The sequence below is a fragment of the Prunus persica genome, chromosome G4 (genome assembly GCF_000346465.2).
Source record: "Prunus persica cultivar Lovell chromosome G4, Prunus_persica_NCBIv2, whole genome shotgun sequence".
Lineage (NCBI taxonomy): Eukaryota > Viridiplantae > Streptophyta > Magnoliopsida > Rosales > Rosaceae > Prunus > Prunus persica.
The window spans coordinates 4330356-4349958 of record NC_034012.1 but is presented as its reverse complement, the minus strand read 5'-3'; the positions used below and the strand labels follow the sequence as shown (position 1 = coordinate 4349958).

General features: G+C 37.0%; 2 protein-coding genes across 2 annotated transcripts; one reads left to right on the top strand and one right to left on the bottom strand.

The window, feature by feature from the left end:
• On the top strand, window positions 1466-3698 carry LOC18780455 (pentatricopeptide repeat-containing protein At4g21065). Its single transcript, XM_020561391.1, has one exon. The coding sequence runs from the start codon at window positions 1900-1902 to the stop codon at window positions 3589-3591; it is 1692 nt and encodes a 563-aa protein (XP_020416980.1). The 5' UTR covers window positions 1466-1899; the 3' UTR covers window positions 3592-3698.
• LOC18778981 (DNA damage-binding protein 1) lies at window positions 5488-15949 on the bottom strand. The gene is made up of 19 exons (XM_007213652.2): window positions 15643-15949; window positions 14291-14339; window positions 13594-13653; window positions 13414-13505; window positions 13106-13157; window positions 12884-12946; window positions 12703-12752; window positions 12462-12537; window positions 11784-11993; window positions 11585-11691; window positions 11319-11427; window positions 10375-10575; window positions 10053-10268; window positions 9379-9489; window positions 8575-8850; window positions 7975-8249; window positions 6970-7321; window positions 6580-6864; window positions 5488-6285 (listed from the first exon to the last, which is right to left on the bottom strand). The coding sequence occupies exons 1-19, from the start codon at window positions 15744-15746 to the stop codon at window positions 5704-5706; spliced, it is 3270 nt and encodes a 1089-aa protein (XP_007213714.1). The 5' UTR covers window positions 15747-15949; the 3' UTR covers window positions 5488-5703.

Below are 19603 nucleotides of genomic sequence, written 5' to 3'. Positions count from 1 at the left end.
TATCCATTTACTAGTTGTGTTTTTTTGGGTGGTAATATTGTTAGGCCTTTTTAGTTATTTGAAAGTGATAGATGTAGTAGTTTTAGGCTAGTTGGGCAGGATAGTAAGTTCATCCCTTTACACTCAAGTATGAATTCCTTTTTACGTAAACTTGTATGGTGAGAATTTGAAGAAAAAATACAGAGCCCGCCTAACCGGGTTAGTTTTCTCATCTTCACATATGCACCTATGTATATGTATACAATGAATCAATCAAGTGTAGACTTGGTCATACTAAAGTGTCTATTATTTTCACTTTTTAAAGCTCTAATTTTGAAAATTGAAATTGCATATCATATGAAAGTCAAAAGTGCATATTGACCAACAACTTTGGACACAATTAATTTCATATTCAGGATTGGATGTTGAAATTGAATGATGATATGTATAATTCAGTTAAGAGTAGAATGTTTGGTTAGACTGATAGGAATGACTTGCAGGAATCAGTCCAATTCACTCAGCAAATAAAGTCGCTTTTAAATTATAGTCGCCGCCAACGCTTTGCCTCGACTTTACTACAATCAGTGAAAAAAAAGTGCACCAATGGCCACGACTTTAGTTCTATTAAGCAATTTCTATCTGGAAGCTTGTGCGTCAAAGGTGGTCCATTGCCTCCCTAATTGAATCGACATCTTATAAGACTCACTTGATATTGTGATGATTTTTTGACTCTCCATTTCTATATCAATTATGGCATTAACATTAACACCAATGAAATAACTAGACGAACACGGTACTTAAATATATATATATATATAATGATTATCGTTTAATCAAATAATTAAATATTATATGATTTGAATGATCTTTTGAATAAATGATTGGTTAATGAAAACTTTACAAATGACGAGTCAGATTATTGAAATACAGATAAATATTCTTACCACTAAACTATGAATTGATGTATAATGAACCCTTGATCCATGAATATATATCCTAAAGTGAAATCCATTAAAAGAGACAAAAATGATGTCTAAAACAGTATTGTTTGTCTTGGCGTAAATGGATCTTTCTGGCGCTATTTGTGGAATGGAATCTCGAGTACCACTAACATCTCTTTCGGTGGCTCTAATTACTCCCTCACAAACAAAGCCACATAGTCTTGATAGATGACACACAAACAAAACTTCCACCTTCTTGTGTTGTTGCCTTGTGCATATGTGGGTGCTAGCTACTAGCTAGTTAAGCTATCCCCACTTGGAGCTCATTTTGTAAAACATCATGTGGAATCCATTCCCCCAAATTTCATCACTTTTCTTTCCTTTTTTCTTGGGTACAAAATAAGTCTTAAATTCAGGGAAAAGAACATCGAAACCTGTAATTAGGGTAATTGCTCTACCAATAAAAACTTACAAGTTCTCACATTCTCACATATATTTGGAGACAACTCAATCAACAATTTTATTAGTGATGTGGTACATGCCGCACATTATTCATATTTTAACAAACAATTTACCAATGAAGTGTTAGTTGGATTAGATCATGTCTTTGGTGTGCTCTTAAGTGGTCATGAGTTCAAGTCTTCATGGAACCCGTGTATGTGAGTTTCCCCCTCCCTCTTCTTAACTTCGGCATAGAAAAAAAAACGAAGAGTTAATGGAGGTGATGGTGGGTTGTTTGAACTAATGGGCTAAGTTAAGCTCTAGCCCAGTAGCCCATATCACAAGCCCACCCCAACCTTTTCTCAACGCACCCAAATCCATGAACCCAGCCTTAAACCCTTTCTTCCTCGTTCGGTTTCCCTCCCTTTCTTCATTCTTCTATTGAATTAAAGCCTGTGTAATTTATTTTTCTCTTTCTAATTTTCCCAATGAAATTTGGACTGCAGGGCAATGAAACAGAGTGCAATGAGAAACAATAATGTCCATGAACAATGTGTACAAGGTCCACGCCTGGTTCATCAAAATTGGCACCCACAACCACCCTCTCTCCCTCCGACGCCTCCTTCTATGGTGCTCTGCAACACTATCCCACGAAAGCTTACCCTACGCCCGCTCTCTCTTCGCCCACTTTCCCTCTCCAGACGCCTTCGCTTACAACACCATCATCAGAGCCCACGCAACATCCCACTCCTCATGCTCCCATGCGCTCTCATTCTTCACCCAAATGCGTAGGCATGGCGTCCCCCCTGATAACTTCACCTTCCCATTTCTTCTCAAGGCCTGCGCTCGCCTCCAACTGGGTCAGGACCTGCATGCACTTATTCTCAAGCTTGGGTTTGATTCAGACATTTATGTTCAGAACGCATTGCTTAGTTTTTATGGGGGTTGTGGGTCGGTTGAGCCTGCACTGAACGTGTTCCATGAAATGCGTGAGAGAGACTTGGTTTCTTGGTCTTCCATGATTGCTTGTTTGGCCAACAATGGGTTTGCATACGAAGCTCTTGCCTTGTTTCAGCAAATGCAGCTTGCAGAGAATGTGATGCCAGATGAGGTTACTATGCTCAGTGTAATTTCCCCTGTTTCGATATTGGGGGAAATTGAATTGGGGGAGTGGGTTCATCAATTTATTCACAGAAATGGGCTAGAACTTACTGTTTCATTGGGAACTGCTTTGATCGACATGTTTTCGAGATGTGGCTCCATTGATAAATCTATCAGAGTGTTTGATGAAATGCCACTGAGGAATGTGCGCACATGGACAGCATTGATTAGTGGCCTTGCAGTGCATGGCCGCAGCAGAGAAGCTCTGAGGGTCTTTTATGAGATGAAAGAATCTGGCTTGCAGCCAGATCACATTGCTATAACTGGGGTTTTAGTGGCATGCAGTCATGGAGGCCTTGTTGATGATGGTTGGAGGGTTTTCAAAAGCATTGAAGATGAGTACGGCCTGAAGCCAACGCTTGAGCATTATGGTTGCATGGTCGACCTGCTTGGCCGGGCTGGCTTGCTTCACGAAGCTTACGAGTTCGTGGAGAAAATGCTGGTAAGGCCGAATCCAGTAGTTTGGAGGACTTTGCTTGGAGCATGTGTAAATCATAACCATCTTGCATTGGCCGAGAAAGTGAAGGAGAGGGTCCAGGAGCTAGATCCTTACCATGATGGAGATTATGTGCTTTTATCTAATGCTTATGGGGGAGCCGGGAGATGGGTTGAAAAGGAAAAGGTTAGGACTTCAATGAGGGCAAAGAGAATTAACAAGAACCCTGGATATAGTTTAATCAGTGTAGATCATGCCACTCATGAGTTTGTATCAGGGGCTAACTCTCATCCCCAATTTGAGGATATTAGAGAATTCTTGGAGAGCATAATTGAAAGTATAAGAGACACAGGTTATACTCCTCATACATCAAATGTGTTGCATGACATTGAAGAGGAGGAGAAGGAGCAATGTCTTGGTTATCATAGTGAGAAATTGGCTGTGGCTTTTGCCCTTCTGAGTGTCAAGGATAGTAGGACGATTCGGATCATGAAGAACCTCCGAATATGTCGTGATTGTCATTCGTTCATGAAGCATGTTTCAGAAAAATTCGGTAGAGAAATTATTGTTCGAGATCGAAACCGATTCCATCATTTTATCAAGGGATCATGTTCTTGTCAGGATTATTGGTGATAGATGGCCTGTAATATCATCTATCAGATTGCTCATAAATTTTGCTTACCCTCTTTTTTCTCTGTGAACACATTATTACTTCAAGCAAGCACTACATTCTGTATTGAGATTACAATATTTGATTCCTACGCAATTGGAAGCTCTAGTAAAGCTCCATGGTCTTTTAGTCAAGCTGTTTTCATGGAAATATCTGGCCCCATCGTCTTAATGGGTCTCAGCAGATGCAGTTTTTGGGAGGGAAGGAATAATGGAGAAGTTTCATGAGCAAGTTACATATTTTCACTGTATGACAAATGATGTTGATGAAAGAATTGAATCAGAATCATAATGAACAAAGGGATGCTGTGAACTTTAAATTTATATAAAAAATTCCGAAAATATCACACGCAAGGTCTAAAATATCGGTGATATCGGAAATATCGGTAGTCCAAAAACACGAAAATTTCGATGGAAATATCGGAATATTATCAATATCGATAAAAATTGAATAAAAACCACGGAAATGGTAAGGAAAACTTGAAAATTTTTATTGAAACTTTGGAGGATGCTTATTTAGTTAATTATCTATTAGTTTATCACAAAAAAATGGGAAGGAAATGCATTGCATGATGAATTTAACTAATTTAAGTTGATTATATAGCGAGCTGACAAACACTGTGAGTGTAGAAAATATGTAGTAATTAATGAAAGAAGATTAAACACACCACAATCATTTATATATAATGATTTACTACAATATTTTACATTTTATACATTGCATGGTAAGATACATAAGTGACTTAGTATCACATAGAGTTCCTATGAGGTTCAAATTTTACATTATCTCTATCATCTCTATGTGTAGTGTATTGTGAAGAGTAGTCATCAAATGATAAATTCCCAAAATAGTTTTGCATGTAATTATTAACATGTCACTCATATGGATCCGAGATTGGTTGATGTTGTCCATGAGCAAAATCATTTGAAGATTGAGTCTCGGATTCTTTCCATGAGTTGCCCAATTCCTTCCCAAAAGGAATAGGATATGAAGGGTAGGGAAATGGTTGGTTATGAGTATAATCATAGTTACTACTTCCCACTCCAACAGAGTCCGAAGTTATAGATAACGAATCAGTGCAGAATGGCCCCCTTTTTATACAAATTAAGAAGAAATTGGCTTCAAGAGTCTCATTTTTATACGTCTCAAAAAAAAAAATAATAATGATATCCATGTGTGAACTTTGTCAAAGTAAGAAATGTAAGGTCCATCATTCCTTGTCTGTCCATGTCTCAATATTCAGAAGAAAAAAGAACTTACCACTTGGACGCCACAATACAAAGCAAACTAAAGATGACTAATTTTACAAGAGCAAACACCTTGAATCCCCTTTGTGTTTTTTTCCCTTTTTTTTTTTCATTACATCGATATTTTCGATATTATAGCGATATTATAGCGATATTGTAACAAAATATTGCTGAAATGTGAGCGAAATTATCGACGTCAATATTTTCCGATATTATCGTCGATATTCTTGATATTTATACGATATGTGCATGGATACGTTTCGAAATATCCGTGATTCGAAAAAAAGATAATATCCTCAATATTTCGTTGATATTATCGATATTTTAGACTATGATCACACGTAATGAAAGACCTGTAAAAAAGACTTGACACTTTCTAAAGTAAATATTATCAAAGGCCTTGAACTTTTTCTTTTTTTTTGGACAATCAGCCATAATTTTGAACTCCAAGCTTATGTTTTTATGGGTGAAAAGAACTACACATTTCAGTGCGCCAAGATGCGCAGCTTTTCACTGAGCATGGCACAACCCATGCTTCTTCATTATGTGCTGCATTGAACAGATATAAGTGGATAGCAAGCCCTTTACAATCAAATAAAATAGTAACGAAGAAAAGTAATATAAGGTTTTCTTGTTATAATTTCCCATTTAACTCAAAAGGAAGCATCACCGAAGTTCACTGCCAAGTATTTTACACAACACATCGGAGATACAGTGCCAATATATACCACTCATGCTATCCAAAATAGAAGAAACAGGCCCCATCGTCCGGCGTTATGTAACAATGGGGAAAGAAAAAAGAATTAACAAATAAAAACATCAACTGACTCAATGCAGCCTTGTCAATTCTTCTACTCTTTTGCAGAGCTCCTCCACTGAAACGCGCATTTGTTTTGAAATTTCATCCATCTTGCTACGGCTGAGATCAAGGAACGATTCGATTAGATCGCCGTCCAAGAAATTTTTGGCATCTACAGTTTTCTTCTCATTGTTGAATGACCTCCACTGCTCATGGCTTAACCCTCCAACACCCTTTATTACCTTTCTCAAGTTTGACTGGAGCTTCTCCAAAAACACATACTGCTCTTGGGGAAGTGAGGCAATGACTCCAATTACACCGTTGACAGTGCCGAAAATAACAGTTGGGATCTGGCCCACATCCGAGTCTGGCAAGCGCATGACAAGAGAGCCATGCCGAAACCTATTGACAAATTCACCTAGGTGATACTCACCAACAACCTCAAGACGGCCACGTTCCTCATCAGTTGCACCTTCACTATTTTTCCGAACACTGAAGAGGTTGAAGAAGTTTTCAGCTCCAAGGTAAACATCATCATCAAGGATCTCTACAGCTGACATCCAATTTGCATTATAGTCACGTGCTCGCTCCTCAATGGAACTTTCCTCGTGCTGAATACACGAACAAATATTTTCAGTTCAGCAAGAGAATAGTCCTTAAACATATCTCATAATGAACTAGCAGACACAAAAGGAATTCTTTTCATGAGGCATTCATTAATCTACCCACAAAACATATGACCTCCCACCAAATATCCCAACAGCACAATTCAATTTCGCTGTCATCAGGTAATGTAAGGTTGAACCTTTACGAAATTCATCTGGAACTAAACAAATCTACAACTGCTACCACTTTGAGTCAGTACTAGTTCATGGTATGTGGAAGGCTGAATATTAGTTTATTACCTTGTAGATTAACAGAGAAATTGACTTCATCAAATCCCCAACAACAATGAAATCACCACGAGTCTGGACATAAAGCGCTAGTATGTGGCCGTGATGTCCGCATTCCGATTGCAACTCGCGAGTACCATCATCCCGCAGAGTCCACTTGTATATCTGTATCTTTTGATTGATAGCAGCAAGTAACTTGCCATTGAATGCATTCAAAGAGTAAACAGCACCCTTGGTTTCCTTCTCAGCGACGAGTTGCAGCTTCCCATCTTCAACCGTGAAAACTAGAATGCGACCCTACAATTAGACAATGCAGTTAGCAAGGGAGAATGAAAAATCAGTCAGTTACCAGCTCAAGTGAGATTTCTGCACTCAAACCAGTAAACTTAAATACCATCTTACTTTGGTTGGCTCATTTTCTTCTGGGAGAACATATGCCGTCCCGACACAGTAATATACATTACTGTCATCAGAGAAGGAACAGCTAAGTATGGAGCAGCCATACTCAAAAGCATCGAGTTGATAATATGTTATGAGGTCAAAACTCTGGTCATCTAACAAGCGGATGAAGTGTGTTTCTGAATCTTCTGCACTAGACTGGTTATATTTCACGCTAGATATGGCAAAGGTCCTGGACTGCTCCTGATGGCAGATACGGCGTGCATGCTCCCCTAAGGGAATAGAGCGAATATGAAGCTTCTGGATGTCATCAATTGTGCCAATAGTTAGTTCACCTTCTTTAGCAATCGCAAGGCTGTTGTCATAAGAAAAAAGGAAAATCAGTTAATTCTCTGTCTGAAAGGGGCTGGGGAAAGAGTTACCCCATCAATCCATGAAGTAACAGAACTGGAAACATGCCATTCCTCAACCAGCTTATGGTTGTATCTACATTGCACCTAAACTATTTATTCTCTTAATAAAATACTAACTAGTCATAATAACCCAGTACCTAATCCATCCTGCATTTGCACCAGCTAATGCATATAAAATGGGAAGATTCAGTGTGGAAGCACTTATCAATTTTTGCAGTAAACTGCCCCCTATAGGGTGCCAGGCCTAATATTTTAAGATATCACCACATGATATCATTTTAAAAAGATTTAAAACATGCACAATTACATATATAACATTTGGTCAGTTGTTAAAAGTAATAATAAATCACGCCAACCAATGGTAACTACTAATAATCAAGCATCCTAATCTGGTATTCTGACTCATCACTTTATTAACTACTGCCAACCATTTTGAAAAAGCCTGATATATAATTTGTTGTATGTGCAAAGTTACTGCGTAAAAAAGTTATAGTGTATCACAAATTGAAAATAGGAAAATAGACTACACAATTTGATATACATTAAACCTAGATCCTACAAACAATTTAACAGTGAAGGATACAGAGAGAAGTACCTGTCTGGAAAAGCAGCAGAGTTGAATGGGCACATATGGCTGACTTCTTTCAAATTTACGTTGCTGTAAAGCAGCTTCTTGTTGCTACTGTAAATGACAGTTGGCCTATCCGACGCAGCAAATACATGCGTAGTACTCTTGGATGAGAAAGTACGGAGTGTAATGGGTTGAGTCCCAAGAGAGACTTTTTTCCTGTCTGTTAACTCACCAGTACTCGTGTTCAATATAAAATTTAAGAGGTGCCCATCTCCAAGGGCACATAACAGATAGGATATCTGAGTGAAAAAAAAAATAGTAACACAAAACTTTAGTCAAAAACCGAATAACCACAGCATAAAAACTCTGCTAAGGAACCGAAGAAAGCAATTCATGTTAAAATTACAAATCCATTATCTGTGCTACAGAAGTCAACATGATTATATGCCCCGACTCTTTAGATGGATTCCAAAATGGTAATAATGGAAATCATAACCAGTTAAGCATGCTATTAGAAGAGCCACTCCCCAATAGTATTCCCAAAAAAGACATTATATTTGTGAACAACAATAATGAGTAAAAGTGAGAAAAGACTTAGTGAAGTAGGCTCAAGCACAGGCATACCCCTTCAAAGGCACAAAGAAGAACAGAACGAGGTATGATCTCTCCTCCCAAATGTTCCTTGGTGATGCGGCTCAGGTCAGGAAGTGAATATATCTGGACACTTATATCTGTCCACATTCCAACGGCTGCTAGCTGGCTATAATTGGGATTTTCACCTATGGGGTTTATGTCAAGGCATGAGATCTCAAAGTCCAACTGTGCATGGGTTTTCTGTGTCAATACCCCATCACCAATTTCTAAATAAACTAAATGCTTTCCTCCGGTTGCCAATAAAACCTGTCACAGAAATAGATTACAGCAACAACCAGTTAGCGCATCAACAACAGGCCCAACCAAATGTTTGTGCAGACGTGTCCCAAACAGAACAAATACCATGTTAGGATATCCTCTACTCATTTGCAATGCGGATACTAGATTATTGACCAAGTACTAATTATTAAAGGGATTTTATCTACACACAAGAATCTATCAAAAGAATTGTCAAGTTTTAGGATATTTTGGGAATATGCTAGGGTGTGTTGAGTAAAGGTTGGTTTTTCGTGTGGATAGAAGCCCCTTATGAAAAACCACCTATTCTACAATATGATAGTATAATTACGTCTAGAAAATTTAAGGTACATGTTTCCTAATTCTTCATAGGTTTTACTCAAGAATTTCCCAAAATATATATATCTGACTTTATTGAAGCAACTAAAACTGCCAAATTGCCAGTGGTTGTTACTTGCAGAATTGATTTTTAATAAGAAACACAAATTTTATTAGCTTACTCACAAACTTATAAGTTATAACAAGCAGAAACAAAACCTGGGTGGCATTAGCAGTGGCAACATTGATCGAATAGCCTGCTGGAGCAAACCACTCGTTCTTCAGCTCCCTAGATGTAGAACTGACTAGTCTTACAGAGCTCGAAGTGACCTGTGATGTTAATTCATCAGCCAGCATGCACTAGGTACAATACTTTTCTATCATCAATAAATTAATCACCTTTAGAGTCCAGACTATCTACATAATAGAACATTTCATTAAAGAAAAATATAAACCTGCAAATGTTAACATTACATTTTTAAAAAAGTGAGAAATGTGGTCACTGACAATATCATCAACACCATCTAGTGAGATAGACCACGTAGATATTCCCTACTTCATCAGGTATGATGTGATTTATTAGGAACATGTAGACGAGGAGCATATTAAAAAAATTTAAAACCTGTAGTGCAAGTATAGTATAGGAGAAACTAGGGGGTGTAGCAACTAAGGACTTTGCCTTCTCAATGTTGGCAGTGATGTGATGGTGACGCTTAAAAATAGTGTTTCTGGCCATAACGACATCAAAAGTGGGAAAAAAAAAAGCAGAAAAAACAAGCAATGTAGTAGTGGTAGATGATTAAAACATAGAGCATATTAAATACACAGAAAGGTTCAATGTGCATTAAAATATAAAACAAACAACGTAATGATAGAAGACTTAAATAACCTACCTGCACAAGTTGATTGAAGACAGCATCATGGCAAAATAAAGTCTGCACTTGAGAACAGAAGCCTTCTATCTCAGTTTCTTCCAACTCATCCTCAAGATTCATTGCCAAAATTCGTGTCTCACTGATAAAGCTTACAACCAGGAAGGTGTCATGGGGATCATCAGTGGAGGATCTTAATGACCACATTCCCTTAATACCTTGAAGCTCAACTGATGCCTGTTCAAAGTCATACAATAAAGAAGTGACACATATCAGTACCAAGAACCACACGCAAATGCAAACAATGAAATTTTGGGTACCAGTATATTTAAATGAGTCAAACCTGTTCATTGATTCCAATTCCATTTCGAACTACGCGAAGAGAACCATCCTTGTAAGCTCCAGAACAAGTTACGACCTGACCTTGGCCTTGCCTCTCAAGATCAACCACACAAAAGTCAACTATCGGCCCCAAATTGACATACCGTTCTAAAACTTCGACATATGAACCTTTTGCATCCGGCTGTAGATTTAGCTTTACAAGCTGCGATTACAACGTTTTGGAGTGTAAATATATCATAATCCAAATCATTGAAGGAGGCATCAAATTTTTATTTTTATTTTTTGAAAAGGAAAGGAGGCATCAAATATGATTTAGATCAAAATAATCGCACAAGTTTATTTCGTTTAAAACTTCATGAAATGAAACATAAGAGGTACACATGAATGGACCCACCAAGTCAGAAACACATCCAGACTCTGTTTCCCTACTAGTAAAAGGATAAGAAAATTAAAACTCAGGCATTTTGGGGGTGGGGAAGAAAAATAAAAAGTATCACCAAATTTAAAATCTTTTTTTGGTCGAGCTGAGGAAAAGGAGGAGTATCCAGTACAGTTACCTATTCAACAACCTCAACCTATTCCCTACTCCCTCCTGTTTGCAATCTGTAAAATACCTTCCTCTCTAAGTTCAACTAATCAAAAGAGGTTAGTCCTCTTTTGTTTTAATATACATAAAAATGGTAAGTCTTTATCTTACACATTATGTATGTCTAAGATTCAAGTTCCTTTCAGTCTAGTTTTTTAAAGGGGAAAACTGGGAAGACTGATATACAAGGAAAACAACAAACACTTCAATAAACCACTACTTTCAGTCAAATCTATCTTTATATACCATGTGCACTGCCCCTTTAATTAATTACTTACTAATGACTCTTATTCTGTCATGAACAAATTTTTAATGCAAATACAAGAACAAGTAACATGGAATAGTTCAGAGTACAAAACCTGTGAATCCCCATAGCTTGATCCGATATAGACAAATGCATTATCAAGGTATGAAATAGTAGATGCAATGGAAGTCTCTCCCAAGAGCTCAATTTTGAGTCCAGTCACCCTACAACCAAAATATAAAAAAAGTAGATGGAACCTTGAGGAAATCATGGCAACAAACAAGGTCCAAAACCTTAAACTAAGCGTTGTGTTAAAAATGTAACCCCGTAATCTTTCAATCTGAAACAATTGAATGTTTTGAAGAAGGTATTAGAACTCACTTTTCTTTCTCATGGGTTATAACAAGTAGGTGAAGAAGCCCGGCATGATCACCAAGCAAATACCTAGAACCATCTGCATCTACTCTCCCATAGGCTCTCGTGATGGACTATAATGAAATGAAAAGGAATAACTCAATACGGTACATCTATAACCAATTCAACATGCTTAAACAAAACTCAAATAATATCTATAACCTACAGGTCTTATTGGGATTGCTTTAAATGCATTGGCACTGCAATAAACAATTGTTTCTTCTCCAATAATCAGAACGCCACAAAGTGGTGGAGGAACTGGTATCAACAAATCAGCCCCATTGTCAAGGTTGTTCTGTGCCCAAGGACCCTCAACAAAATCTTTATCTTTCAGAGCAACTTCATATGTTTTGACATGGCGAGCATCTTTGTTATCCTGCAATTATTCAACCATAGTAAAGGCCACTGAAAACTTTGCCCCAAACACTCCGACACCATTTTACATAAGAAAAGTTGTGCATGGATTGCAAATACTCCCAAAAAACTCTTTGTAAATCTTTAGAAATAAACCAACAACCTTAATGAGACCATGGGACATGCAGTGGAAACTCTGCAATCCAATGTTTTGCTAACTTAAAAATGGAGCAGATTTACATAGGCTAGAGTAACTTGGGAGTATTTATTTGAGACAGGTTTGCTATGCAAACCATCATTGCACCAAATGATTTGCATAAATAGTCTTCAAGCCAATGCAGGGAACATAACAAACAGAGCAATATACAATAAACTTAAAGATATTTGAAAATAATGATATTAAGACACTTTCTGTGATAAGTAGATAGAAAAAGGAAAGCCATAGCCCCAACATAAGCTTTATATCCGTAAAGAAGGGAATGGTTGGGACCTGATACAGAACTACAATGGTTGGTTTTGAACAACCATAGAGAAACTGGATATCCAAAACTTGAAGTTCCTCAAGCCTGAAAAGTTACCATCCAAAGATGTAGTTACAGTGAAAAGAAATTTTAATTCACACAAAGAGGAGGGAGTGAAGAATATAACATTGCAGCTAACAGACATGGGCAATTCAAGGACAGTTCTCCACAGGAAGACTAATCAACAAAAGAACGAAGAAAAAAAATTACCGAATGTTAAATGCCTCCTTGAGCTGCCCTTTATTATCAAAAGGAATAACCTGAAAAGACAACAGCGTATTATGTCATTTCTAAACTATAAATGTGATAGCAAAATGAAGAACTTTATAAGACCTTTTCTTCCTAGTAAGAATATTGGATTAGACATATCAAAATATTCAAAACCACATACCTTAAACAATCCATCATACAAATGGAGTCCAATTAATCTGCAATCTGGATCAATTATACCAATCTGAAAAAAAATAGCAGGTAAAGAAAATATAAATTAGTAACATTTGCAAGTTTCCCGGTTGAAACTGAAATATGGTTTAGTTGTCAACTTTAAAAAGAGATAAATGTTTAAACATGCAAAAACTACAAGAACTGAGTGTCATAGAATTATTTAACCTACTTGACCATTGTCTGTAGGACGACCTATGCGATCCGAGACATCCCCCATTGCCCTACATGACAAGGGCATGTGTTTGTCAAAATGTGATTAAACAAAAACATTACTAAATTACAGTCATCTACAGTCCATATAAAATGAGCACTTAGAAAAGCTACTGGCTGAAGAGTTACTAAAACACAATTAAATAAATTAATCACCAAAAAAGCACCATAATGTTTCTAAAAGACTGGATTACGTGCATCTTCTACTCACTTTTGTGAATAAATTTACATAAAAAGAACTCATTTCACTTTCTTTCCATAACTAACCTTGTAATGAGCTCAGATGTTTCGGCATCCCATTGAAGAACACAAAATTTGTATCTTTCTGTGGCAATAAATAGAAAATCTTGTGCTTCACCCTGTTGAATAGAAATATATTTCTATTCAAACCAAGAAGAAAGTAAAAATAATAGCAACGTAGACGAAAATATGAAAAACAATACTCACATGAGGTCGAAAAAGTTGGAGTGTCGCTATCCTTCCGTATATTGGCACATCCAAGATAGGCTGTATAGAAAAAATTTCTGCTTAACGCATATAAAGCTATAAAGTTTGATATTTTCTTACAAACAAACGTCAAGAAAGTTCAAACAGTAATTTCAAGATTGGACAATAACAGTTTATTCACTTTTGCATTACAAATGTAATTCAAGTGCCAGGATAAATGTCTTCATGAAGTAAATCATACTCTTCTTTACGTTCAAGTAAAAAACTTATTGCACAAGTTCTATACTATCATTTTATAGGACTAAGTTTTCAGTGAAATGAGTAGATGATAGTTCTTATAGGGGACAACTTATGCTCAATGCAAAGTCTCATGTCACTCTGTCCAAGCTGAAAGTTTGAAAACTTGTTTCTTGGATGTTGACACTTCACACAAAATGCTGAAGCTTTAGATTGTAACTACCCCTTTCCCATTAAAACATACATCCCTGGACCAAATATTACATAAAATATTAACATCATCAACTGCCAACAAAAAGGTTAAGGAATACCAAAAAGCCATAATTTTCCAAAGAATGTCGTTGGACACTTCACATTTAAAACGATGATGATACAAGTCCTGAAACCAGAGATTTTGTGCACGTGCAAGTAAGCTAATAAAAATCATATATATTATTTTACAATAAGATAAACTGAGTACCTGTAAGCCCAGAGGAGTAAGTAGAAGAATTTCAATACGTGTACATTTCCTGAAAACAAGATAAATGAAGCCGTTAATGAATTAGAAAACACTTTTCACATGAAACCTTGCTACACAAAAAAATACGATTGCTCAAGACAAAAGTATCGCACTGAACAATGATGAGTTGCGCTGAAGCTATAGACACTAGAAGACCTTAGTTTCCTTCCTTTCCCACCTATTAGGTTGCATTTGGTTCGCGGAAATAAATTCATGGGGAAATCAGATTCCATGTATGTTCCAAGGGGATGGGAAATGGAAGTTATTTTCCATGTTTGGTAATGCTGAGACAGCAACCAGGAAATATCGTTTTATTTCCTTGCCTGTGTTTGGTTTGGGTAGGAATTGGAAAATAAAATTTGTTTGTTTTCAATTATACCCCTAAGTTAGAAAACCGTGATTAATGTTTTCCTTGACTTGTTTAAATTTTACTGGACACGAATCGGTCATAAAACACCAACGAGGGTTGGTTCAGTTGGTAAGGATCATTCTCTTCGCTATCCAAGCCTAAGTTCGAGTCCCGGTGCCTACAATCTCTCTTGGTGGGTAATCTGTAAAAACCAAAAAAGGGGCTAAGACCCCCTCTGTAAGTCCTCAATGAGGCCTAGGTATGCCCTGGCCCTGGCCCTGGGGTAGCCTCCCCTCCCCCTAAACTTTTGTTCACCCTAAAAAAAGAATCGGTCATAAAACATAATTAATCCTTGCATCGATTTCCCATGGGAAAGGAAAATTAAACCGAAGTTGGATAGACTAGAGGGTTTCATTTTCCCATGAGGCAGGAAACTTTTTCCCAAGCTTGGACTTACCAAAAGACAGAAACGAAATGATATTCCACTTCCAAACCCCTTTTTTAAGGGAACCAAATGCCTCTTTAGTGTGTTTTTACAATGAAAAAGAAGGAAAGAGTACAATTTTCTGGGGGAAAATACAGAACAGCATTTGGCAATACAAGGAAAAAGAATTCAAAGCAGAGCTACATGCAAAAACATTTCATTCTTGTCCCATAAAATTTCAAATTTCTACAAATTTCAAGAAAAAAAAACCTCTGCAGGAAAACAAAATAGTCTGACATGACATCTGAAATTTTTCTTTCGAAAATTTCATTCCTTTAAATAGCTTCACACACGAATTTCTAAAACCACATGAATCTGGTACACATATATCTGTTTATATACACACACAAATGATATGTGCGAGAAAGAGGATGAGAAATTGAAGAACCCCATGTAACTAACGCATTAACAAAACCCTAGCACGAAAACACAATCTACAGCAAATCAGATAGAGAGAAAGAGAGGGATATTGAGGGTTACGCTATGATGAGATTGAGCTCCTGAGGTCCGGTGAAATTGCCAACGCATGAGTTGGTGACGTTGGTGGGCTTGTGGGCCGTGACCACATAGTTCCAGACACTCATCTTCTTCTTCTTCTGCGTCCCAATTTGTTTGCTGCAAATCTCTTGCTTTGTGTAGAAATGGCGCCGAACCAGTGAGCCCTAGAAGCAGCCTCTCTCTCTCACTTCTCTACTCTCTCTTCGTTTTGAGCGGATTCGGCTAATTCTTTCCCACTCACTCTCTTCTAGTAAAGACACGCACCGGAAGCTTTTAGAAATACAAAAAGTGAAACGCCTGTAGAAATACTGGGAAACGCTGTCGTTTTCGCCTATGTCCTCGTCGTTAATCCGCGTCCGTCGGTTTGTTGGACTTTGGCACGATCCACAGACTGACTGACCCCATTAACCATCTAGCCTTTTTGAACAAAAATTAGGGTTTGTTATTTACACTGTATATAAATGAATATGATAATTTCTAGTTATCAGACATTTGCTTTCTCAACTATTGAGTTTAGGGGTGGGCATCAATCCGGCCGATCCTACCAAACTGGCCGAACCAAACCGTATTTTCCGGTTTGGTTTGGTTTTGACTTTAAAAAAGTCAACAGTTTTAAAATCCGAACTAAACCGGAGTAATTTGGTTCAGCTGCAGTTTTAAGTTTTAAAAAACTGTGTTAATCCGAACCGAACTGTTTAAATATTAATTAATTATATATATATTAATTTACATGTGTCAATGGTTGAGTGGCTACTTAGAAGTGTTAGTGTACACCCAGCCGCACTGAATTGGACTCCAACCCATCTATTTTCAGACTCAACGCATTCCAGAGTTGTCTTCCTTACGCAGCCTCCCTCACTCAACCACTTCAACTCTAGAAAAGCCACCATTGATTTGAACCACCACAACCTCCACTGCTTCAATCAAACCCATTCTCACATAGCAAAAATCTCTTTGGCGTCGCATCTCCATCGTCATTGGTGCACAGCCATCGTCATCGTCGCACGGCCAGAGTCATCGTCGCACAGCCATCGTCATCCCCGCACAGCAGCGTCATCGTCGAACATCAGCGTCATCGTCGCACACCAGCATCATCGTCGCACAGTTGATTGATGTTCGAGAAGCCCAAGAAGTGTATGTTCTAATATTTAATTTCTGATTATCTACATATTTTTCTTTTGATGGATGTTCTGATTTCAATTTCTTGGAATGAACTTTTAGTTGTGGGTTTATCTATATATATGATCATATTATATTGAGAAGTTCAAATTTGAAAGTTAGCAATTAACTTCTGAGTCTCAATTCCAAATAACACAGCAGCAAAGGATTTAATTAATTACCTTCCACCATAACCTCTTTCCATAACAACCACGCCTCCATTGCCAAAGTTATTCAGCCTCTCAGATTGCTCCACTGTCCATTTGTTCCATCTCATGAGAAACACTCTCAGTGTTAGGCCATGTGAAAACCAATTGAAAACTTAGAAGCGACCGTAAAGCATTCGAATGGCTTTCTCTACTCTCATCTTCTCCCTGTCCTGAAAATTCCCTTTTCATGGAAAAAATTGCAACAAAGTCTTGTTAAAAGTAGTGTTCCAATTGTTTTTAGTAAATTAACACTTACCGAAGTCTTGCTCTCTTAGCCGAGGCTCTTCTGTCTAGGAGGGGGTGCTTTAGTACTAGTAGCTGACTTCTTATGCAAGTGCTTTTCAAGAAAACTAGCCAACCTCACTTTGTATTTTGGACAGCTGTTGCTAATTGATTCTCATATATTTTGGCATTTGAAAATCCTCATTTCTGTTGTTGTGATATCCTACACAACCTTGCAATTATGGTAATTTTCTTATTCAATTCTTATTTTGATCATCTTGTATCCTAAAATTTGTGTTGATTAAACTGCTTTTATGTGCAGTATGGGGACATGCTGGAAAACTGGGCAGCCTTTAATTAAATGGAAATTATGAACTTGTATTTTGGATAGCCTTTCATTTCTTAGTTTTATCATCTTGTATTCATTTCTTATGAACTTTAGAATGTTTGTTTTGATGGAAATTGTGAACTTATATGCATACTGGAAACTGGACAGCTTTTGATTAAATGAAAATTATGAACTTGTATTCTGGGCAGCCTTTCTTTTCTTAGTTTTATCATCTTGTATTAATTTCTTATGAACTTTACTACTTTAGAATGTTTGTTTTGATGGGAATTGTGAACTTAGATGCATGCTAGACATTGGACAACCTTTGAATAAATGGAATGATGTTGTATTAGCCTTTGGTGGAATGGAATGATTTAATGGCAAAATGTTAGCATTATAATATAAGAGCAGGTTGAAAAATGCATGGTTTTGTGTTAGGCACAAACCGGCCGAACCAATCCGAACCAAACCGATTACAAGTGGTTTGGATTGGTTCGGTTTCCATTATGATTTTAGCCTAATCCGAACCAAACTGGACAGTTATTTTCTTATTGGTTCAGCTGTGGTTTGAGAGTAAAACCGAACCAATTCGGACCGTGCCCACCCCTAATTGAGTTACACTCTACATTATAGTTATCGATGAGTTAAAATGGTAGTTGTCATTTAACATTTGCTTTCTCAACTATCAAGTTATATTCTATATTATATTTATTGATAAGCTAATATGGTAATTGCCATTTGGCATTTGCTTTCTCAACTATCGAGTTACACTCTATATTATATTTATCGATAAGCTAATATTATAGTTGATAATTTAGCATTTTTATGACATAATTATGTTCGCTCTTGTATTTGGTTTGTAATTTTTCCCTTTTGGTAACTCATAAACTATAATTTGACATGTTCGAAAATAGGATGGGTCCTTGAGGATCCTCCTTTTAGTTGTACTTTGTTATTTTTTAAAAATATATGTAATAGAAAGCGTGCCATACTCTTTTACCAATTCAACATTTATACCATACTCTTAAAAGTTATATTTTGATTATTGAATATTTTGTGGTATGGTATACTAAGGTTGCAAAATAAAACATTAATTAAAAAGTTTAACAACTTCACATTCAAATTACACAAGTAACACACCCATGTCGTAGTATAAATGTATCTTAATCTAGTGCTACTTATCTTCTCAATGATAAATGAAATTTTTAGCTCAAATTCTCAAATCAAGTGTAAACTACGCTATCATAACACAAGAATTCTTACCATTACAATTCATCATTTTGGCATAGTTTTGATATTTAAAAAAAAAACTTTTAATTGAATTGGTACTATTAAATTGACACTCAAAACCAAAAACAAATTGTAAAAGTAGAGGAAATAGACAGAAATTCTAGTCGTTCTCTCCCTCTATGAGTCCTAAAGAAAAACTCCATAGAGGGGGGGAGGGGGACGAAGAGTCGCTGCCCCTCTTCCCCCTCTTTTCTTCTCGTCTTTTCCTTTTCGGTTAGTAAATAAGTCCACTGAGGCATTTTGAATAATAAACCCCTTGTAGTGATTTCTTCTGAGCTATGCTTGGATTGAAGTTCCCCATCACCCTTTTTAGGCTATATTCTCAATCAAATTTTTTTTCCCAAAACTCGCTCCATAACGCTGCTCATGTTCTCTAAATTTGATTCTACATCGTTTTTACAAAGGTTTCTGCAAATCACCCAACTGTTCTTTGGCAAGGTTGTTGTTTTCATTTATTTGTTCACTCTTATGCGCAGGTAGATCGTTGAAAATCATATTTTTCCCGTATATGTTACAGTTGTGGTGGTGGGTGTGGCCGCGACGTCATTTCTTCAGGTGGTGGTGGTGGTAGGGTTCGCTTAGGCTCATAGGTTGTTTTAGGGTTTTGGTTATGTTGAGTTTGTGGGCTTTGTTTAGGCTTATGGTCAATTGTGGTGATATGAGCCAGTAATTTTAATACAGCTTTTGTTCGTGTTAAATTTATTTTTTAGCATGATTATAATTGTTGATAAAGTAA